At 45.9% G+C, this 23451-nt stretch overlaps 2 protein-coding genes across 2 annotated transcripts; both read left to right on the forward strand.

The window, feature by feature from the left end:
• The first annotated feature begins 8 nt into the window (after window positions 1–8).
• Window positions 9–16759, forward strand: ZGRF1 (zinc finger GRF-type containing 1). Its single transcript, XM_063415062.1, has 27 exons — window positions 9–186; window positions 1066–1173; window positions 1292–1372; window positions 1485–1541; window positions 1994–2179; window positions 2436–3107; window positions 5532–5630; window positions 6394–6499; window positions 6581–6675; window positions 6878–7022; window positions 7787–8412; window positions 9482–9620; window positions 9998–10176; window positions 10292–10479; window positions 11037–11176; window positions 11252–11398; window positions 11991–12105; window positions 12221–12477; window positions 12939–13098; window positions 13713–13790; window positions 13937–14084; window positions 14367–14494; window positions 14762–14885; window positions 15154–15330; window positions 15459–15593; window positions 15700–15961; window positions 16449–16759. Exons 2-27 carry the CDS (start codon window positions 1135–1137, stop codon window positions 16562–16564), a joined length of 4599 nt encoding a protein of 1532 aa, XP_063271132.1. The 5' UTR covers window positions 9–186; window positions 1066–1134; the 3' UTR covers window positions 16565–16759.
• Window positions 16760–22272: 5513 nt separating this feature from the next.
• On the forward strand, window positions 22273–23325 carry NEUROG2 (neurogenin 2). Its single transcript, XM_063415084.1, has one exon. It carries the CDS (start codon window positions 22314–22316, stop codon window positions 23001–23003), a length of 690 nt encoding a protein of 229 aa, XP_063271154.1. The 5' UTR covers window positions 22273–22313; the 3' UTR covers window positions 23004–23325.
• The last annotated feature ends 126 nt before the right edge of the window (window positions 23326–23451 follow it).

Genomic DNA, 23451 nt, shown 5'->3' on the forward strand with positions numbered 1-23451 from the left:
GCGGCGGCGCCCGCGCGTGCGCGGCGGCGTCGGGGGCGCGCCCGGCGCTGGGCGCACGTGACTTCCTCCTGGCGCGGCGTCGCGGCGTCGTGACGTCACGCGAGGCTCTGCGGCGGGAAGTTCGGAAAGGCGGCGGTGGAACCGCGATCTCCATCCCGGCCCCGGCCCCCACCCCGGAGCCGCTGGGTACGATCCGAGAGTCCGCCCGACCCCCGGGAGGGGCGGGGGCTGGTGTCGCGGTCCCTCGGGGCATCCCCCTGGGAGTTAAGGGAACGCAGGTGGATGGAGGGCTGGGAAGGGGCTGTGTGGGGGCAGCGGGTTTGACAGCGGCGGGTCTCGTCCCGCTGCCCGTGGCATTCACTCCCTCAGGAGTCACCCTGAGGGTTCGCATTGACCCAGCTGCTCTAATAACTGCAGGAATAACTCTGTCCTAAAAGGCATGCCCAAAGATTTTCACCCTATGAAGCCCCCAAGGAGGTGGCAACCATAAGAAACATCGTGAATCTTTCCCCTTTTCGTCATATAAACAGTTTCTCGCCAATCCAAAGAGTATATAGAATTTTATTTTAAAATATCTCGCGGCCGAACTTCAAATATGCAAAGAGGTTTGGCTTCACGGGGAGCTGGTTTGGAGAGTCAGTTATTTTTTTGCATGATCTAAACATGCATGACCAACTCCAGACCTCTGAAAAATCCTTCTGGTAACAGCTTCTCTGGTTTTGGTGAGGTTGTGGTTTCTGGTGTTATGTTGTTTTTTGTGGGGTTTTTTCCCCTGCAAGTAGACTTTTAGAGTTTTAATTAAAGTTATTCTGAATAAGAATATTCAGAGTTGTCAGCCATTGATTTAAGTGAATGAATTCATCTAAAAGCTGGAAAATATCTTAACACCTATTAAAAAAAAGTTCTGTTGTTTTTTTACCAGCAGTCCGTTAGATTGGTTTTGAGGTTTCTCTTTAAAATGCCCACAGCAGCTCTACCCCACTGGTTTGATACTATCTTGCTTCTAATTCTTCTCTTTTGAGGGGAAAAAATAAATAATTTATTGTCCACACTTTTTCTTCACAGCTCTGGTGCATCCTGACCATTTCCCTCAGGCTGTGGGAAGATGTGGATATTTGTGAAATAATCTGTTGGATGACTGTTGCCAAAGCAATGGCCTCCCAAGAATTTACTGTGAGTGATTTTTAACACTGTGCAGTCAAGTAGGAATAAGTTTAAAGACTGTAGCTGCTGAAATAATTGAACGTTTTCTTACTTCTTCTTTTTTCAATATTTTACATATTTTAAACAGGTGTTATACACTCACCAAAAGATGAAAAAATCAAAAACATGGCAAGATGGAGTTCTGAGGGTTAGAACTGGCAGAAATCAGGTGAAAATTTAGATTTAACACTGTTGGATTTAAAATCATCTGCTACTGTCAGTGGCAGTCTAGTTGATTTGTGAAATAACTGGTTACTTAAAATCTTATTTTTATATTGCAGGCTACCTTGTTTGATGATAAAGGACAATGTCTGGAGAGTATTTTTATAAAATCTCAGGTATATTTTCTTCAGCGTTGTTATTGTTATATCTGATTGTAGTTTGCCTTTCAGGCAGCATTTCAAACACTTATTTGGTACCAAAACAGTCATTTTTCTTGTTATTGATATAAAACTCTGCTACAGTGCAAATAATGGAAAGGGAAAACAGCTTAACCCTGATGATAGATCTTACTGTTTGTCCAGAAGGTTTCATGGAAATTTTCTTCCTTTGTGGCAATAGCAGTGTATTACAGTGATACATGAAATAATCATTGAAGCTAAGTGCTAACGCTTTTTAGAATATGTGTATAAATAAAAGTATTATATGGTATCTGTGATATAGTAGGTGTAAGTACCTGATTTTTTAACATATAAGTACTTCAAAGACAGTATTTATTTAAAATAAAACTATATATTATTGTTTCTCATATAATATTATTATCTACACACTGCTGCTCTCTCTCCTCCAGGTGACTCCTGGAGATGATTTCGAAAGTGAGCGGTATTTAATCACAGTTGAAGCAGTCAAAGTGAGTGAAAAGCCCTCTGGAGAGCAGCCAAAGAAAGCAGAAACCCCAGCAGTGGATAGGAACGGTGTCAAACCTGGTCTCCTACCCCCAAGACATCTCCCTGTCGGCCTGAAAAGGAAGGTTACGGTGGGTTTTTGTTCCAAATTTTTATCTCTCATGTTTACATGCAGTATAAAACACAAGGGACACATATTTTCATAAATAGTAAATGTAATAATAAATTACAAGGACTTGAGGTTGTTTCTATGCACCTGTGGAATCCTCATGTGGATTTGATCAGAATATGTTTTCAGGCCATTTGATTAATATGTAGTTCATGGATTGTGCCCCATTGTCAACATTTGATTACAAAACATGGATTAATTGAAAATTTCTCTCCTAGGGGTTCCAAGGGCCACGCCAAGTTGAGAAGAAAATACCAGCCCTGGAAGATGAAGAAAAACCAACAGTGTTGCCTTTATCTAAGGAGTGCCAAGGGAGTTTTCCATCCAAGTTTTATATCAGCTCTCCGTTATTTTCTACGGTTCGCAGGAAGGATGCAGAAACAAAGCCCTCTGCAGGCTGTCAGGAAGAGGGATTTTGGGACAACGGCAGAGAACAAATGTCTGTGTCCTCACTGCTTTCTGCTCCCTTTAGTGACAGCTGTGAGGAGGCAGAGAAGCAAAACTCCAATCAGTTTGTTGTGAGGCCAGAATCTCCTCTCCTTTCGGGGCACGCTGGTCCTGGGACAGTGTCCCACCACATCAGGAGCACAGCACAGATAATCGCTCTTCTGAAGTCTAAACCAGCACAAGGACACAGAGAGCAAACATCTGGAGTCACAGGTTGTCCTGGCAGGTTTCAGGCAGCAGAAAATGCAGATTTCTGTGACAAAAAAAGCCCAATCCTAGCTGCTTTTTCAGGCAGCCCTGCCAAAGGACTCGTTCCAGATACTCAGCACCTGCCTTTTATGCAGGAAACTGTAAGTGATAAAATGGACTGGAATTCTCAATCACTTCCAAATTCAGCTGGACAACCTTGTGAAGGAGTCACAGGACAGAGACAAGACCAAAAGGTAAATAATTTAAGTCAAGATTTACAAGATCACTGCAACACAAATAGTTACTTCCTACCTGAGTCTACTGTAAGTAGAATGAGTGACAGTCAGTTTGTCCCATCCTCAGGTGACATTTCATGTTCAGCAAGTCCAACTGCCAATCCTTTTGGATACAGGGAGCATTCAGGGACTGACAGTCTTAGGGAGAATTTCTCTGTGAAGATGCAGAGTGAGCTTCATCCAAGACAAAATTCAGACGGAGTGCTGAGTGACCCAGAGCTCTCTGGGGATGTGACACTGACTGAAGCTGGGATTGTGAAGGAGGAGTTCAGTTTGCAGGGCACAGACTGTAGTCCTGGTGGGGAACTGATGGAGGTCAGCTTTAACCTAATGGAGACTTTTGATTTTAATGACACAGACAGTGGAGATGTGTGTGAAAGGGAAGGGAAGGAATTCTCTGAGGGAGACATGCCTTCAGGGAGCCCAGGTTGCTTACAGGGAGAAGATGTAGCACAAGGTGCTGCCTTGAGGCCTCATTTGAAGCCTCATTCTTGCTGTGAAGTGGAGACAAACAGCAAAAATGAAGTCAAATGTTCAAATTTTGATGGAGAAGGGGGTACACCACCCCAGCTTTGTGACAATGATGCCAGGAGAACTGCAGAAGATCCTGCAAACCAGACCAGAACTGAAGTGGAACTTTCAGGTGATGGATGCAACATAAAAGAGATCAATGAGAGTCAATCAAGCCTTGGAGCCACAAACAAAGAGGAGGATCTGGATAGCTGTGCAGCACTCACCACTGATGGCACATCCTGGATAAAAGTCCAGCACTCTGATCTCCTGCCTGGTGACACCAGTGTTAAGGAATGTCACCCTGAAACCAGGGTGTTTGGGGCAGCTGGAAGTCTTCCACGTAATTCTCCCAGCAGAATAATTTCTGCCATGGACAAAAAGACCAAGGAAGGTGTTACACAGCTTGCATGCATGGAATCCCCAGATGGTGGCTCAGAGCCCTTCTGGGGTACTAAGAGTGATGCCATTAAACCAGGCAGCCCTCTGCTGGCTTTGTCACAAAGATCAGATCCTTTAGGAACAGGTTATTCATCTCCAGAGGAACCAGCAGCAGGAGAAACTGCGCTGGAAAATGCACAGAGTGTAGCTGCTTGTCCTGAAGCCTGCAAAGGAGAAACAATAGGGGTGCATTTCCTGAAAGGCACAGCAGTGGCTGAGAGTTCCTCAGGAGTCCCTGATTTGGTGAATGACATTGCTCTTCTGAGAGCTTTGACTCAGCATAGCACAGCATTAGAGAGCTTGCAAAAGATGGAGGAAAATGCCAGCATGTTCTGGGAAACAGACACTTCTGAGGAGACACTTGAACCCCCTGAGAAGGATGAAGGTTAGGTCAGCTTGTATTTAAACTGGATTCTGTATGTCTGTACCTGTTTGATTTCTCTCATTTGTCCTCATATTTAGAAATACTTTGGGAGTGCTGTGTTATGCAGGTTCCCTCGTGCAGTTTTTACTGTTTAAAGCAACACTGTGAGCTCCAAGTCTGTCTCTGTTTGCTCTCATTCAGTTAAATCCTAACTATGCAATTGTAGCATGGGTAAGATTTTCAAGACCTGTAAATATTCAGATGTTTTCATGTAAAAAACCCCAGACTACTGACTGTAACTCACTGTGCTTTTCCATCTCTTGTAGCTATAAAAGAGTTTACAGAAATGCCTTACTCAGAAAGTTTACAGGCATCTTCCTGTTCATACTTTGATTCTCCTGGCCTTATGGTAACCAATTTTTGACTACATATATTTATCTGTACAAGATAAATTCCTTTTCCACCTGCCTCCTGGAATAAAAATCTCGGTTTATGGAACCATAGAGGTTGAGCTACAAATTGCTTAGGGGCATTATTTAAGAAGCTGGCAGTAAATAGAGGATGTCATCTTGACAATATTCAGGAGGCCTCATGTGTGACAGAAACTTAATGAAAATTTTCGTATTTAGTAATGTTTAATATCTCATTAATATGTCTGGTACTTCTCCTTCCCTACCCCATGTTTTACCACCTTATTTTTTTCCCACTATCCTTTTAAATACAAGGCTTTCCTTGGAATTTTAAGATTTGGGTTGAAATACACTGAGAAAACTGTTTGTGTTTGAGCATTCACATTGATTTTTATCCAGTGCTGTTAACAGCCTTTGTTATTTTTCAATCCATTTAAAGCTTAAAGAAAGATTTTAGAAATCCTTCCCTTTCTCCTGTTCTGTTGGAAAAGCAAACAGTTTTTTATCCTGTCATGGATGATCCTGGCTTCCAAATAAAAAGGCTATAACTGAAAAGGCTTCCTTTGTATAAATATAAGACATTTCTTAGCCTAAATTTTCACTTTAAATCGTTGTTAAATTGTTAGACTAATTAAGTTTTGATACTTTTCTGTGCAGCCCAACTGTGTGGACAATTTATTACAGAAGACAGAGGCATATATTGTACCCATAGCAGCAGCCCAGAGAGACCCTGGGACATCTGACTGGCAACCAAAGGTACCTGTTCTGTGGAACTGAAGTATAATTAGCAGTGTTTCCTAAATTTCAGTTAAATGGTTTGCTAATTGTGAAGTATCACACTAAGTCCTAATAAAATTTTAACCAGTTCTTGTAACTTTTAGTACAGTTCACTGCAAGAAGTTTTCCGGGAGAGTTTTAAACTCAAATTACAAGGGAAAAAAAAAAACAACAGATTTTTTTGTTTCTCTTCTGCAGTATCAACAGATTATTTTTGTTGTATGTGAAAAGAGTACCTGTATTGACTGTAGATAGTTGCAGAGCAGTTTCCACTTCCTGTTAGTGATCATTCCAATGCACTGTGCAGCCTGTTGCCTTCCAAGGGCACCAAGTGAAAGGATCAGCAGCCAGTGAGGTCATGCTGAGAGCTCCGTGCTCCCAGCTGGGCTGGCAGCAGCACCCAGGGAACAAGGACTTTGCAGCTGAGACATTTTTCTCACCCCTCTTTTCAAGGAATTATGACCTTTATGACTTCAGACAGGTAAAAGATTTTTTTGCTCAATTATCCTTACTAACCTCAGTGCAAGAAAGTATCCTGTCAATTTAGCATAGAAAACAGTTCATTTTTAAACTGCTACAATAATATTGAAATCAATTATTTTTACTTACCTTTGTCATAGAACTTTGTAATGTGTGACTTGTTTTTTTCTGCTCCTTTGATCAGTTGCACTTTGAAAAAAAGAAGATAAACAGTTTAATTTCTATCAAGTTTTTGCTTATGCTTTTTTTTTTTTTAATAAAGTCTCCAGGTTCCAGGAGCCTTCATAAGGATGATGCTGACATTATCAGAGAAGGGAATTTTCAAATGAAGCCTGAGGTTATTGAAGAGCCAGGAATAAATCAGTCCTGTAAGTGAAAGTAAAAGGAGAAGGGCAGTGATTGGCCTCAAAATTTGTGCATGACTTCAGTGCTTCACGTGTTTTCCCTAGCACTGGCACTGGATGTGTGTCCTGAAGTGCCACCATGGACAGTGTCACCCTCTGAGCTGAGACAAGCACAGTGGACTGCCTGGGAACCTGGCAAGGTGGGGGTTGACTGTCTCTTGCAGATATTTTTGGCTTTATTTCCTGTGTGTTCCTTTTTCCCTTTTCCTTAGTTTTGAAGCTGTTTTGTCTCAATTCTGAGAGGCATTTCAATTGTTCAGAATGCTGAGAGAACAGTGATAAAAGAGCTGTAATCAGGGCTTTTTCCAGCCATTCACCTGCCATGTTAATTCTTCACCTTAGATTTCATCAGAACCGACTTCCCCAGCTGATCCAGACTCTACAATTTCTCCACCCTGGGGAAATGAGGAGACTGATGGAGACATCCAGGAGCCCCTAACACGTGGGATCTTACCAAGTGAACCAGGACTCCCAGATCTTTTTTTCAGTAAGAATTTACAGTTTTATACTGGCACCTCAAAGTGTTTTAGCTGAAAAATCTCTGTGGATTCTTAAAGCACAATGAATTGGGGTACCATAGATAGTTACTCTGCCAATTATATTCTCCTGAAAGAGACTTTAGTAGAGGGATTCAATTTTATAAAGAAAAATCATTTTCTAGTTTGGGGGCAAAAAGGCTGTAAGCTTAGCTTCTAAATACATCCCTATATACCTTATAAATAAAAACATACCTATGTTTTTATTTACCTGCTTTTAGTTTTCTTCCATATTCAGCTGTCCTCTGACCCTCTCCCATTTGACACCTATCTGTAACTGTCACTATTGATAATTAATTTAGTCAAAAGGATGCTTTTTGGTACTAAGAGCTTATTTATCTGCATTGTTTAATATTAATTCATAGGTTTGTGGGTTATCTTTTAGAAAAAGCAGCAAATGTAAAGCTGAGTGTTTTCTAGTTGGCAGCTGTCAGTGACATCAGATTAATGACTTCCAAAACACAACCATGTTTAAATAATGGTCTTTTATACGAGCAGAGTGGCTGCATAATGTGTTCTGAATATGGAGATTTCAAAGAATTAAAACCAATTAAACAGTATCACGCAAAATCCATTGTTTAGTGTAATGCTGCACATGAACAATCCAGAGAGCTTCCCAGTTAGAAGACAGGATGTAAAAGGAAGAACTTAGAATTCCTTCCTTGTTGTACATCTGAGGTGCTGCAAGTTCTTGTAAGCTGTGTTTGCCCCACAGCCCGGGAGAAACGCCGCGATGCAGAGGAATGCAGCCTCCCACGCTGCAAGCCCACGATGAAAACACGAACTCCATTTGTCACCCTTCCTGCCACCGACGAGATTCCTGACGTGTTTCACCCCACTGAGAGCGAGCAGGTCCAGCAGTCTTTGGGCTCTTCAGGAAACAATCTGTGCAGCAAGTCTGTGGCATTTCCTAGGAGTGCTCCTGGCCCTGAGGACAGGAATTATGAAACCTCTGTGTTTGGGGAGTGCATGGAAGATGAACAAAGGGGATCTGTGCCACCAGTGCTCCCTAATGTGACTTCCCAACGCAGACAAAGCAAGTGGCTGAAGTATCAAAGCAGTGCTCAGTGTGATTTGATCCCTGAGAGCAGCGCTGACGAGGAGGAGGATGGTGACATCTGTGCTCAGAGCGTGCTCGGAATGCCGCCGGCTGTCACAGGAGAGGGCAGAGCCGTGGGGAGCTGGCCCGGGGAGCTCTCCGGGGCTGCAAACACCGCCCACCCGCCTCTGCTCTCAGAGGGGAAGGGACTGGCCCTGCACTTAAGGCAGACACCTTTGGCTGCGGCCACACAAAAGGTGTTGAGTCACCTGAGCTACCACAGTGGAACTGGAGACGACCAGGTGTGTAACTGTTCAAGCAAACACAGCTATCGCTGACACAAACACCTCTGTCTGGCCAAAGGGAGTGCATTTATCTGATTTCCTGCAAGATATTATCACTATGATTAAATGAAATGTTTCTGCCGTAGTGACACAAAAAATATATATTTTTAATTGCCATGACTAATCCTTTGTAAAGGTAATTCCTTGGCACACACAGTGCCAAACTTAGATTTTTAATCTGAATGTTCATGGCAGAAAGGTGAAAGAAAAGCTGCTGGGCTGTTTTGATGCCTGTAATTGGTAAGAAATTGTTGTGCACAAAGGGTTTTTCTTAATTGTGGTATCAGCCTCATTTTAATGAACACCTATTTTTGCTTCAAGGCATAGTCTTTGACTTCAAAATATTATAAATTCCTTCAGTTTTAGTTGTGTAAAAGTCAAGTTATGGCACTGAATAGGCACCTAAAAATTTAGCTGTTAGTGTGCAGTAAACAAATGGAGTAAATTGGGGGAAAACACAAAACCAGCCACAAGTCAGGTTTTTAAAGTTGTCAAATGGTTTTGAGAGTTGAAGAAAATGTTAACTCTTTCTCTTTTTTTTAAAGTTTTTTGGCTCTTTAAAACTGTCCAGTACAGTATTTTGGTGAAGTAGAGGTGAGGAAATAACTAATACATTTCATATATATACACTTATATACACTTATATACACATTGTGTGTGTTTTTATACATATATATTTATATATATGTGTGTGTGTGTGTAAAATCCATATATACTAGAGTTTAAAAGCTTATGAAGACATTTATAATTAGTTTATTTCTGTGCAAAAATGGTGTGTGTGTGCTCCTTATCCATGCCTAGTGCTGAAAACCATGATTTTGAACGACATAATTTACTCTATAACCTTTGGAAGTGTTATCTGTGTTATTATAAATGCAGGCTGTTTGGCAAGGGGCAAATTTTAACCTCATAGTGCATCTTATTTGGCAGCCCAAGCTCTGGGGAAATGTATTTTTACAAATCTGCAAAGTTTGTCTTATTCAAGGTCTTACAGTTTTTAACGGTTTATTTTCCTGGGTCTTTTCAGGACATAACAATTTCTGAGTTGTCTTTTCCTCCTGTGGATAAAGTGAAACACGCCAATCTTCCTAAAAGGAAGATTTCCATCCCAGCTGTGTTTCAGTCTCACACTCACTACAAACAGGTTTTTAAAGCTGCTTTGACAGGTAAGTCTCTGCTCTCTGAAATACTGTCATTTTAAACACTGCCTATTAAAACTACAGGGTGCATTTCATTTTTTATATATATACTGAAATATATTCACTCTATACCCAAAATTGCAAAGACAAATCAAAAAGACAGTACATTTCTGTTCAACTATGTAACCTCAGGGCTGTTTTCCAGTCTTAAGATTCCTAAGCCTTTTTTTCCCCTGGAATAAGTGGATTTTGCAGGCTACATAGTTTCTTTTAAGACTCAGATTAAACATTTTGATTTGGGATGGAAGTCTTCCAATGAAAATACATTTGTTCGAATGTTGTGTACCTGTGTAAGCATTTTCAGGCTGTGCTGATGATTCTCTTGTTCTCCTTTCCCTACCAAGAGCAATTGAACATAATGCTGTTTGAGTTGGCACAGAGACTGCACAATGCCCTCTCCAAAGTGGATATATCATTTTACACTGCAGTGAAAGATGGGCAAAGCCAAGGAAGCTGTGCTCCACTCTGCAACCACATGCACCCTGCTAAGCTGGTGATGGTTAAAAAAGAAGGTCAAAACAAGGTGCTGTTTATTCCTTGTGTTTTCACGCTTGGGGGTGAAAGTATCCATTGCTTTCTCTTTTTTCTTGCTTGTTTTAGTGCTCATGGATCTTTTTATCCCCTCTCTTCCCTTCCAGGGTCGTTTGTTCTACGCCTGTGATGCCCCAAAAGCTGAGCAGTGTTCCTTTTTCAAGTGGATGGAAGATGTGAACCCCACACAGACAAAATCCAGACCGAGCGCAGTGCTCCATGATACAAAAAGTATTGGGACATACCTCAGGAGTCAAAAGATTGCTGTCTATGAGGAGTGCCAGCTTTTGGTGAGGTATCCTGAAATGCTGTGTGCTTCTCTCAAGTGCTGGGTGAATTCAAGGTTTATAAGTATTCCAGCAGCTCAGGATTTCAGCAGGGCTTAACACGTTTTCTCTGTATTTAAAGAGTAAAGATTTCTTTCTGTAAAGAAATGCAAGAGCTAAATTAGCAAAGGAAAAATATTTATAGCAATGATATTTCTTTTTAGCAAGAATCAAAACTGCTGACCAGCAACTTGATCAATTGCTTAATGTTACAACTGTTGCATTTGAATTGTTCATTTAATCTACAGTAGGAGAACTTGATTAATTCTCTTCAAGATTCTAATTTTAATGCCAGAAATCATCTGAAAGGTTATTCTGTGCTGTTTAACTGTAGAGCAAACAATTTAATTGTGGCTGAATATGAGGGAATTTTGCAGCCAGGACAAATGTATTTAAAACTTGTTAATGTAAGATGATGTACACCCACTTGGTCCAATCTGTGGAGGTTTCTTATTTTTGGTGCCGAATCCAAAATGTGCCAATTGTTTACACACTTTTTTTTTTTTTCCTAATTACAATTTTCCAGGAAAGCCTTTGAAATTCCAACACAGCGATACAGTAAGTTCAAGAAATTTATGAATACACCTGCCAGCTTTGATGGTGACTCCAAACCCAAATTATACCTGAAACTAAGCAGAAAGGAGCATTCTTCTCTCTACAGCAAAGGTGAGCATATGCCAAACATGAGATTTAAAACGTGGCAGAAGGAGAAGCTTATGAGGACTCTATTTTTTTGGGCAGATGACATCTGGGTTGTCTCAAAGACTCTGAACTTTGATCCCATCGATACTTTCATTGCAAGCAGTGCTTTCTTTGGCCCGTCCTCCAACAATGAAATAGAATTGTTACCACTGAAGGGCTACAGTCCCTCCAACTGGAGATCAAACAGTGAGTTCCACTGCAAATCATTCCGAACTCTGGGAAGCAACTAAGGAAAAATCCAGCCAGCAATGAAGGATGAGTTCAGAATTTCTCAAATCTTGTACATGATTTAATTCACAGTGGTTTTTTTTTTTCTTGTATGTTTGAACATATAATTTGAATACAGTAATTAATGCAATTAAACCTGCAAAGTAGCTGGCAATTTCCAAGTGGGTGGGGAAGAAATGAGAATAATATAAAGAAAGTAGTAAATTATATATTATGATATACAAGGCAAGTTGACTGTCAGAGTGTAAATAAAAGAAATATGTTTTTATTGTCCTTGAAAAACAAATTATAGAAACCTCAAACAACTCACTTAAAAATTTATATTTATATAAAAAACCATGTATTAAGTCTGTGATTCTGCAAAAGTTTCTTGGTTTTGCTGTTGGACTGAGTTAAAGCTTTGAGGTTGTTTTGTTTTTTAAATGAAGAAGATAAAATCAGTTTAATTACTCTTTTGGCATTTTATAATTTATAATTCATTTATTTAGCTGATTTGAAATTTCTGCTCATTTAATTTCCTTCTCATGTTGTTTTTCCATGGCCTTTCCAGTGTGTGTTCACGCCTTGCTGGTTTGTAATGCCAGTGGTGAGCTGGCATCCTTAAGGAACATGGAGGAGCACTTCAATCCATCCACATTACCAATAATCCCTTATCTCCTGAAAATGTGAGTCACTGTGATACTGAGAGCAGGTCATAAACCAGCAGCAGGCCAGTGCAGGAATATCGGAACCAGGAGATACAAATTATATCACAGCTTTTGGCTGTCTTTGTTTTCTTAGGAATTTTAATTCTGAAGATGGTAGGAAAAGAGTCAACAAAAGGAAATTTACTCCACCTGCCATGAGCCTGAAGTGCTCCAGGACGTCTGGCCCTGTGAGCTGTGAAGTGGCAATGGGAGTGGCTGAAGAGATGATCCAGAGGTTCTCCCTGAACCCAGACCAGGCAGCATCACTGATTCACGTGGCTCAGATGATGACCTGTGAGAACCCCACAGCGGGGGAGGAACATCTCAGCTTCCCCATCACAATCATTCGTGGTACACAGCCAAGAACTGTGACATTTGCTGCTGTTGTGTCTTTGCAAAAACGTTGGTTAATTTGAGATACCATTAGTATGAAATGCCAGAATCAGCCCCTCTGATGATGACCGGTTACATCCAGTCTGTCAGCACAGAGCTTTTATTTTCCCTTAAATTCCCTTAAATTTTCATTCTGCCTTTTGCAGGATTTCACTGAAGCATAGGAGGTTCTGCCTAGAAATATCTATGCACATAATCAGTTATTTAGTGTCTTCTGCTTCTTTCTTTTCATATTAGAACCACTTTTTATCGTGCATTAGCTCTGTTTTTGTAAGGTTGCCCCTGGATACTGGGAGCTGCTGAAGCAAGCCCATGCAGTGTTTTTAGAGGAATCACAGCATAACTGAAGTTAAAGCAATTGATTCAAACTTTATAGGAAATTCTCACTTGTAACTTGGGCTTTTTTGCCAAAATTCCAGGTGTTTTTGGAGCTGGCAAGAGCTACTTGCTGTCTGTGGTGATCTTGTTCCTCGTGCAGCTCTTTGAAAGCAGTGAAGCCACGGAGGGTCCAAGGGCAACTCCATGGAAACTTCTCATTGCTTCTTCCACCAACGTTGCTGTGGACAGGATACTGCTGGGGTGGGTTACTGAGGCTTTTATGGACTCCTCTTCCAAAACCAATAATGTCCTTATTGTAGTGATAGTGGTGTTGGTATTTCCTGTAAAACACATCAAAAAGATTGATTTCTTTCCCTAAAAAGTGCCACACACGGGCTTTAATTTTACCTCTTTTGCACAGTTAAAAGAGTGAAAGCTACATAAAACATTTACAGAAGACTACTTTAGGCTCTACTCTCATCAAATTTACTATTAAAATCCATGATGACAAAGTAATATTGCTCAGGAGTCTTTGGGATGTAGCAGTAGGGGAAGGAGGAGCAGAGAGAATCAGATTTGTGAAAATTCAGCATGAAGTTAGTGTGAAATAAACCCATGGTTGGGAAGGAAAGGGAAGGAAAGGCACATATGGAAGACTCTGAGAGGGGAATCATCAAGGCATTAAGCGATTTTTGAAGGAAATCATGATGAGGTAATTTATTTTGGTTTTCTTGAATTACTGAGGTGCTTCATCTCATTAATCACCAAAGTCTGTGTTCCTCAGTGTTCTGATGTGTCTTTAGAAACCACTTTTAAAGCTTTCAATATTTCTTTTTTCCATTTCTGTAATGTTTATCATCTCTTTTTCTTTAAAGTCTGCTCGATCTTGGATTTGAGGACTTTGTAAGAGTGGGAAGTATAAGGAAGATCACGAAAGCAATTCTTCCCCATAGGTAAGAAACCTCTTTGAGGTATCTGAAGTAATTTGGGGTAGGCTAATACATTGTTGTAAATTGCTGTTATATATAAAAGATGGTTATTTTTCCAAGTACTACTATTTTCAGTTACTGTAATGTATGTTACAAAATCTTCTTTGAAGTTTACATGCAGGCTCAGGAAATGAAAACGAGCAGCTGAAAGAGCTGCTGGCTCTCATGAAAGAAGATTTGACTCCAGCTGAAAAAATATATGTCAGGAAGAGCATTGAGCAGCATAAACTGGGAACCAATAAAACTATTCTGCAACAGGTACAGTCAAAGAGATGGGATGGGAAAGCAGGGATTTGCTGTGTCTTATCCACAGGGCCCAGCAAATGGAAACTGGGAATCCCCTCTCACACATGCCAAGCTCCTGGTTTTGAAATATAAAATGAATGTTAGGTTTGATTCCACCTAATTTGGTATAGCTTATTGTCCTGTTTCTAAAAATAAAAGTAGAGGTATTCTCCTGCTATAGTTATGTGCTGCACAGGGATTAACTATGAAATGATTTTAACTTTTTGCCTGCCCATTTTCTCCTGGCCCCTAAAGGTGAAGGTGGTTGGAGTGACGTGTGCTGCCTGTCCTTTCCCTTGTCTGAACGCGCTCAGGTTTCCCGTGGTGATGCTGGACGAGTGCAGTCAGATGACTGAGCCTGCTTCTCTCCTCCCCATCGCCAGGTACAGCCTTTCTGTGGGGGACACAAGCTCCAGGCAGTGCCAAACTCCACACCTTTCTGAGCACACGAACCCTGAGGTGTCGCCTTAGAGAGCAAGAAGAGTGATTTTAAACAGAGGCCTGTCCTTAGGTGTTATTAAACTGGGGTGGAGAAGGGAGGCTGATGGGAAGCAGTGTGATACAGAAACACAGCGCATGCTTTGGTTCTGAACACTTTAACATCCTTTTTAGAACACTTTCTTCTCTTGTTTTTTCACATTCTTATTTAGGTTTCAGTGTGAAAAGCTTGTCCTTGTTGGAGACCCCAAGCAACTGCCACCAACTATTCAAGGGTCTGAGAGTGTTCATGAGCAGGGATTGGAGCAGACTCTCTTTGACCGGCTCTGCCTAATGGTAGGTGCTGCTAAACACAGTTTTGGAAAAGATGGAGAGTGGAATTGTCAGTCTCCCAAAGTCACATGGGGAATTCTGGTTCAGGTGGCAGAGGATCAGCGTTTCACCATTGCAAAATATCATAAAATCACAGAATGGTTTGGGTTGGAAGGGTCCTCAAAGATCCCTAATCCAACCCCCCCCAGTGGACACCTTCCACTAGACCAGGTTGCTCCAAGCTTCATCCACGTGAACTCTTCCCAGTCCTAATTTCCCTGTCATTCTTTAGGGACATAACCCAATTCTTCTTCGGACACAATACCGCTGTCACCCTGCCCTCAGTGCCATTGCTAACGAGCTGTTCTACGACGGGAACCTCATTGATGGGATTTCTGAGCAGGACAGGACTCCTCTATTGGAATGGCTTCCAACACTCTGCTTTTATAGCATTCATGGCATGGAGCAAGTAAGTTCCTCAACACTTCTTATGTATACTTCTTGTATAAAAAGTCAATATTGTGGATTTTCCTCCATTCCATTTCTTTTTACATTGTTGGTGAGAACTAATTTGGGAATCTTTTTCACTCTTCCCAGATTGAAAGAGACAACAGCTTTTATAACATGGCAGAAGCTCATTTTACAGTCAAGCTCATCCAGTCTCTGATTGCAAGTGGAATAGAAGGAGCTGCTATTGGTGTGATTACTCTTTATAAATCACAAATGTACAAGGTTTGTATCATAAATCAATAACAAAAACCAATAGAGCAGTTTTCTTAAATGTACTCGTACCCTGAGTAGCCAAACTCATCCCCCTTCCCTGTCTCTTTGCCCACAGATCCAGAATTTGCTCAGTGGGGTTCACTCCGAGGCTTTTGAAGTCAAGCCTGTCCAGGTGTCCACGGTGGATGCGTTCCAAGGCGCTGAGAGGGAAATCATCATCCTGTCGTGTGTCAGGACGAGGCAGCTTGGCTTCATAGACTCAGAGAAGAGGATGAACGTGGCACTAACGAGGGCAAAGAGGCATCTGCTGATTGTGGGAAGTCTGCCCTGTCTGAGCAGGAACAGGCTGTGGGGAAGAGTAATTCACCACTGCAAAGGTAAGAGTTTCTTTGCTGGGGTTTTTGAAACCGTGTGCCTCACTTTCTTTAATTAGACTATGTATAATACACCTTGTAATGTTTATATACTCTATAATAACATCTAAAATATATGGTATGTGCACCAGAGCAAACACTAGATTCATTACATATTCATATACACTCCAATTTTTAATATTACATGGAAAATCTAATATATTGCAAGAAAATGCAAGAATGTGCAAGTTGCACATTTGTGGTTTTACCTGCAAACTCTTTTTATACTCAAAGGGTTCATTTTTTTTATCCAGTAATGAAACTTTACCTGCTTGGCTGACATAAAAAAAAGCATCTTGTTAGTGACTGAACTCCCAAGAGCTGTTTTCCAAGCAGAAATATCACAGGCAGTCAATACTCTTGGGGAAATAGATGTTGGCATTGCCGGGGCTGATTCCATGACAGATGCTGTAGAGAGAGATGTAATTATCCTGTTTATTGCTGATTTCAGGATGGGAAAATGGCTTACAACACGCAAGCCAGTGTGAGCAACGGCTAAATGACATTCTCAAGTCTTACTTGGAGAACTGGGAGGAAGAAAAACAGAGTAAGAAAAAGGAGAAATAAAATATGTATTGATTTTATGAACAAAATATTAACTGCATGTCTATAGCAATAGCTCTGACAATTTTTAATCTAGTATTTATTTAATGTGGGGTATTTTTGTTTGGATCTCATTGCACTGATACTTCTGTTTGACTTTGTGGTCATATGACTGAAAATTATTAAAGTGGTTTATAACTTTATTTGGTTTATAACCATAAATAGAGTGACTTTATCTGCTTGAGAAGTGAAATCCTTTTATGCTTACGGTGTTATTAATGATATTAGTGGTATTTCGTTCTTCAGATTAAACACCGTGGTAGTTTAGAGAAATTCTGCCACTTCATATTTACAGGTAGGTGACACCCAGGAAGGAATTGGCTGTAACAATTAAAAGGCTCCTTCCGCAGCTCTTGGGAAAATCTTAAGTACCATCCAGGGCCTACGAGGGCTCCAACAGAGCTCTGGAGAGAGACTTGTCACAAGGGCGTGGAGTGACGGGACAAGGAGGAACGTCTTCCAGTGCCAGAGGATGGGTTCAGCTGGGATAATAGGGATAAATTCTTCCATGGCAGGGTGGTGGGGCACTGGCACAGGCTGCCCGCAGGAGCTGTGGCTGCCCCATCCCTGTCAGTGTTCAAGGCCAGGCTGGACGGCGCTTGTGAGCAGCGTCACCCCTTGTGGCAGGTGCCCGACACACCAGGATTCCCTGTGTGCTTCCCGCCTTTCCCGATCCCGTGCCCGACACGCCGGCATTCCCCGTGTGCTTCCCGCCTTTCCCGCTCCCGTGCCGGGATTCCCTGTGTGCTTCCCGCCTTTCCCGCTCCCGTGCCGGGATTCCCCGTGTGCTTCCCGCCTTTTCCGATCCTGTGCCTGACACGCTGGGATTCCCCGTGTGCTTCCCGCTTTTCCCGATCCCGTGCCCGACACGCCGGGATTCCCCTGTCTGCTTCCCGCCTTTCCCGATCCCGTGCCGGGGTTCCCCGTGTGCTTCCCGCCTTTCCCGATCCCGTGCCCGACACGCCGGGATTCCCCGTGTGCTTCCCGCCTTTCCCGATCCCGTGCCGGGATTCCCCGTGTGCTTCCCGCCTTTCCCGATCCCGGCTGCCCGAGTCTCCCGCGGGTTCCGCCGCCGCCAGATGGCGCCGCGCGTGCGGCGGAGGGAGCCGCCACGGCGGTGATGCGCCCCTCCCGCCAGCCCGCCACTGGGGCCGCAGCACCGCTCCGCCCTGAGGGGCAGCGGCGGCTCCTTCCGCCGGGGGAGGGCTGAATAGCGCCTTTAAATTACTGCTGACACCTCTGTCCCAGCTCCCTAAAATCTCAATCAACAAGCCATTAGAACTCAACGGGAGTAAAACTAAATCCTCGTTTAAGTGTATTTATCCGCTCTCTTTTCTCTCTTTCAAATGCTAAATCCATTTCAGCATATGCCCCTTCTTTCTCTCGCCTTTCTCTAAAGACTGGCAGCCCGCACTACTCTTGTAAATATGAAAGATGCTAATCATATGACATATCACGTCTCAGTCGGAGCCTGGAATAAAGCCTTGAGATTTGGGATCATTGCCTCCAGACAACAGCTTCATCAGCCGGAAAGTTGGGGTTTTTTTCTCCTTTCCTTCAACTCTCAATCCCTTCTTTGTCTGAGGGAAAATGCAGCCAACTCGAGCCACCCCGGCCATATGGTTCACTCTGTGTTTTCTTAGTTGAATCCTGAATTGTTTGTGACTTGCGAAGGGGTGGTGGTGGTTTTTTTTTTTTTTGGAAGTGTGTATAAAGACATAGAAGAGGCTGCCTGGACCGGGGCGGCTCTGCAGGATAAGTCCATGTTCTTCACGTGTTCGCTTTCAGCCACCTCACCACAAGTCAAAAAGTATAAACCTGCAGACACACTTTATACCAATAACGGAATCCAGGTATCTGGTATTCTTCCCCTTTGGGCAAAGATATGCAGGTGTTTTTCCCTTTTATGGATGGAAATTCTCTCTTGAAACACCACTTGTGTCTTTACTCAGCTCAATAAAACAGAGGTATTGCTCACTGACATATTCCTTCTAGAAATGCCTTGACTAAGGGAAGCCCCTGAGTATTTTGAGTAAGGAAAAGTTGCTTTTTAGACCTGTATAAATTAGGAACGGAGTGAGCTCAGCACACCCAAGTTTGGATATCCCCCTGTTTGATAGCCAGCCTGCCAAATTTTCTTTCTCTCTTTCCTTACACATCCCCCCCCGCCAAAGGCCCTTTCACCAAACCATTAAATTCTACAGAGGTGGTCAAGCTAGTCCTGCTTTTCAGGCGTTCGAGAAAGAAAAGGGTCCTTGAAGTTTAGAAGATGCCCAAGGAAAACTCATTGAATGACATCAAAAGAATGAGTTTCCATAGCTGTTGAAGCACGAGAGCCGTGTAGCTGCACAAAGGCGGGTTGGGGCAGTGGGACTGTCCCACTGCTCTATCCCAGCACAATTGGGTCACTGAAATAGGGAATTAATTACCATTGGAGAGTGGGCAGCCCATTCACCACTGGCTGAGTTTTATTAAACGCCAATATAAATAACAAAACAACTCTTGTGGCTGCACTATTCCTACACGCCAAAGGAAGGATTATGTTGGGGATTAACATCTTAAAGTCTATGAGACTTTCTGACTCAAGGCTCGGAGCTGGTAATCGTATTTGTCTCCTGGTTCAGCGATTAGTGCTCTCCCTCGCGCACCTTCGCCTGGATGGCCAATGTCCCTTTTTGCAGGCACTGGGTTTTTCACACAATCGGCTGTTCTTTTCCCCACATCTATAGAAAAGAATAAGAAAACTGAAGCGTGTTCACGCGATCCTCAAGCTTCTTCTCTTCTTCATGGGAAAGGAAGGCACCGGCAGCCTTTTTTCACAAGGGGGGGGGAGGCAAACCCTCTTGGCGGGGGAGGGGGGGCCAGGACTGCAAAATCGCTCCGCAGGCCTGCACCTGCCATGCAAATCTGCCGGGAACAATCAGCCCCCGATGAGGGCCAGCCTGGGGGGAGCCAGGGAAGGATGCCGGGACAGCGCTTATGGGGGGACCCCTCCTCGCCTTGATCCCAGAACAAACCCCAAATATGCTAATACAGCTTGGGAGTTGGGGCTCTGGTCCTCATCCCTCCCTGTGGCATTTCTTGCTGCAGCGTGCACGGGGCGTTCGGGAAGGACCTGGATCAGGGCACGGGGGATGCACACCACAGCACTTTTGATTTCTTTCCTCTGCAGAGCGCCCCAGTACTCTGCCATGTGGACAGTCTCACACCCCATTTAAGAGCAGAACAACTCCACGCTCAGGGTTTGTAGGTGCTGTCCAGGGCTGGGCACCGTAGGATTCAGGGCACTCTAGGACCCTGAGCCCTTAGGACACTGCAGGCTGCGGGGTATGAGGGAGGCAGAGCTGGGAGCGGTCAGGCCACCCTGTCCCCACAGCTTTGTCCCCACATTTCCCGGGATGTCTTGCCCCCGTTCACCTGAGGCAGGCTGGCCATTAACGCCGGTTCTCAACTTGTGAGGTCGACGACGTGTGGATGGGCTGTGCCCAAAGGTCTCTCAGCAACACAGACCCTAAACTTTTAGGGCTATCGGGTCACCTCAGAGTTCAATCTTCTTACAGCAAACAAAGCCCTTCTGAAGGTCTCCCCCTCTCCCCCACACGAGCTCAGCGTCCTTTATTTCTGGGCTGTGTGATAAGCTTAAATCATTGTGCTCCCATTTCTTGATCGTTGCCTACTTTGGCCTTTTGTTCCCCTAAAGTAGGATTGAGTCTGCAAAGGGGCTGAAGTTGAACAGTTTGACCCTTGGAGGACAGTTCAGGAGGTGGGCAGTGGCAGCAGCATTCCTGCTCCTGATCCCACTCCCTCTCCCCCCGCCAAACTCCTCTCCCCACCACTCTCGGCCGAGCAGCTCGGCCCTCGCTCTGCCCACAGACCACACAGGCGCCTCTCGAGAGCTGTGAGGATTTGGTAGCCGACCTGTCCTTGGTCACCTTGTGCTCAACCCTACGGAAAAAAAATGCTGCATGCCAGGGGCTGGCAGCAGGAATTGGACTGAACCCCAGAAAGGCACCAGAATGGGTTTTGCACCCACTGCGCTACCTCTGCCTCAGCTCTCCATAGCTTTGCGTCAGCAATGGAAGCACAGAAATCTCGAGTAGCAGTGGTGACAGAGGGATGGGCTGGCCCTGTCACCAGTGTACTCTGTCCCTTAGGGTGCTGAAAAAGAAATAAGGTCCTTTTGCATCACTCTCCTGGGATGCCAAGGGGACCTGTGAGCCTCCCGTTTTTCACAAGGAGGTGAGGGGAGTGTTACAGTGTTTCACAGAGCCACAGAGACACCGGCTGAGGCACCACTCGCTCGCAAAGGCCATAAACATAAACCCAGAGGGCAGCAAGAGCGAGGGACTGATCTGAGTTTGTGGTGTGCTGAGCACGACTTCTGCAGAGGTTTCTTTCATCTATTTTGGGCTCTTCTGGCAGTTGCAAATAAAATTCTGTTTCAAAGCCCAACTCCTTTAAAGTGCCTTGCTGACAGTGTTTCCATATGGAGAGAAGAGTGTACTGGGGTTTCAGTTTTGTATGTTCTCAGTGTCATTTCTTTGACAAGGGCTTGGAGTGACAGGCAAGAGGGGACAGCTTCACACTGCCAGAGGGCAGGCTTAGATGGGATACTGGAAGAAATTCTTCCCTGTGAGGGTGGTGAGGCCCTGGCACAGGTTGCCCAGAGAAGCTGTGGATGCCCCATCCCTGGAAGTGTCCAAGACCAGGCTGGACAGGGCTTGGAGCAACCTGGGACAGTGGAAGGTGTCTCCAAGGGGTCTGTGGAGGAAAGCCAGCCTGCTGACTCCAAGGGCATGTCACCAGGCTCTGCCATTGAGGGAGGGCTGGAAGGGAAGAGCGGTGAAAGGAATGAAGGTCTTCCTGGTGCACTGACAAGTTGGTGTTTGGGGTTTTTTTATAAAGTCTCCTCCAGCCTGTGAATTGTATTTGACAGCTCTGAGCTGCCCGGAGTGCAGGGCTTTCCCCCACCTCGGGTTTGTCCTGATGCTAACGGAGCTGCCGCATGCCCGGAGCATCTCCAAGCCGCGTATGGAACTATGCACCTTTACCACGGCACGGGGCAAGTTACAACGGGGCAAGTTGCCCCCAGAAGGCGAAACCCTCCCGGGAAGGAGAGGGGTTGAGTGGGACCCCCCCATCCCTCCCTCCCCCCTCTCCTTGCCGGGCCCGTAACTGAAGCGGCTGAAAGGGAGCCGGCCCCGGGCGCGCGCGTGGCGCGCGGGGCGCGGGGATTGGCCGCCTGCGCCTCGCGCCCCCCTCCCCATTCATTAATAAATTAGCGGCACGCTCCAGCCGAGCGCGAGGCGCCAATGGGGCCCGCGGGGGGGGGCGGGGGCGCGGCGGCGGCGGCGGCGCCCCCGACAAGAGTCGCGGGCGGGGCGGGCAGGGCGAGGGGGACCCCGGGGGTAGGTTTGATTGTTCCCCGCGGGGTATATAAGGGGTGTTAAGGAGGGTCGTGTGCCAGACACGCAGCCCGACGGGCCCCGGGCGCCGCTCCCGCCGCCGCCGCCCGCCCGCCCGCCGCCCCCGGGGCGCGTGCCAGCGCCGCGCCCCCGCCGCCCCCCCGTCCCCCGCGCTTCGCCCCCCCGCTCACGACGCCCGCCCCGCTCCGTCAAACCGGCGAACCGTCACACCGCCGGAGAGGCGAGGAGAGCCAGCCCGCTGCTTCCCGGTGCTGCCCGGTGCGGCCCCGTCCAGCCGCCGAGCAAGGATGCTGGTGAAGGCGGAGGTCCTGGCGCCGCCCGCCGAGGACGAGCTGCTGCTGCTGGGGCTCGGCTCGCCCGCCCCCTCGCCCTCGCTGCCGTCCAGCGCCGAGGAGGAGGAGGAAGAGGAGGAGGAGGAGGAGGGGCTGCGCGCCGCCCCGCCGGCTCGCCCCGTCGAGGCTCCGGGCGGCCGCGGGCTGCGGCGGGCGGAGGGGAAGCGGCGGCCGGGCCGGTCCCGCGGCGCCCCGCGGGCGGCGCGCACGGCGGAGACGGCGCAGCGCATCAAGCGGAGCCGGCGGCTCAAGGCCAACAACCGCGAGCGCAACCGGATGCACAACCTGAACGCGGCTCTGGACGCCCTCCGCGACGTGCTGCCCACCTTCCCCGAGGACGCCAAGCTCACCAAGATCGAGACGCTGCGCTTCGCCCACAACTACATCTGGGCGCTCACCGAGACCCTGCGGCTGGCCGGGACGGCGCGGCTGGGCCCCGAAGGGGCGGCGGCAGCGGCGGTCCCCGCCGAGGGCAGCCCCTCGCCCGCCTCCTCCTGGAGCGGCGGCGCCGCCAGCCCCGCGCCCTCCGCCTCCCCGTACGCCTGCACTTTATCGCCCGCCAGCCCCGCGGGCTCCGCCTCGGATCCCGAGCACTGGCCGGGCCGCTTCGCCCCGGGGCCGCCGCTGCCCCGCCGCTGCCTCTAGCCCGGCCCGGCGCTCCCGGGGGCTCCCCCGGGGCGGCGGCATCTGCCCGCTTCCCAGGGCAGGGCGGGCTGTGGGAACGGCACCTGCCAAACCAAACTTTCCGCCTCTCTCTCTCTCTCTCTCTCTCTCGCCGATGTGCACTTTGTCCAGTTTTCCCAGATCTGTCACCGCGGGGCTTTTGTGTGTGTGTCCCCCCCTTTCCCCGCTCCCCTCTTTGCCATCTGTCCCTTATGATTTATAGACGGGAGGGGGGTGCAAAGCGAGGGGAAAAAAAAAAAAGTAAATTGTTTTGTTAGGGGTCCAGGTTAGAAGTCATTGTATAATTTGTAGGCTTTGTGAGGGCTGAATGCAAGCGTGGAAATTTAGGCTGAACTCTCTATCAAAAGGGAAAAAAATCGGGAGGGGGGGAATGGGGAAGGATCTCCTCATACATTATTTATTTCGACCT

Source organism: Prinia subflava, chromosome 18, assembly GCF_021018805.1.
Source record: "Prinia subflava isolate CZ2003 ecotype Zambia chromosome 18, Cam_Psub_1.2, whole genome shotgun sequence".
NCBI lineage: Eukaryota > Metazoa > Chordata > Aves > Passeriformes > Cisticolidae > Prinia > Prinia subflava.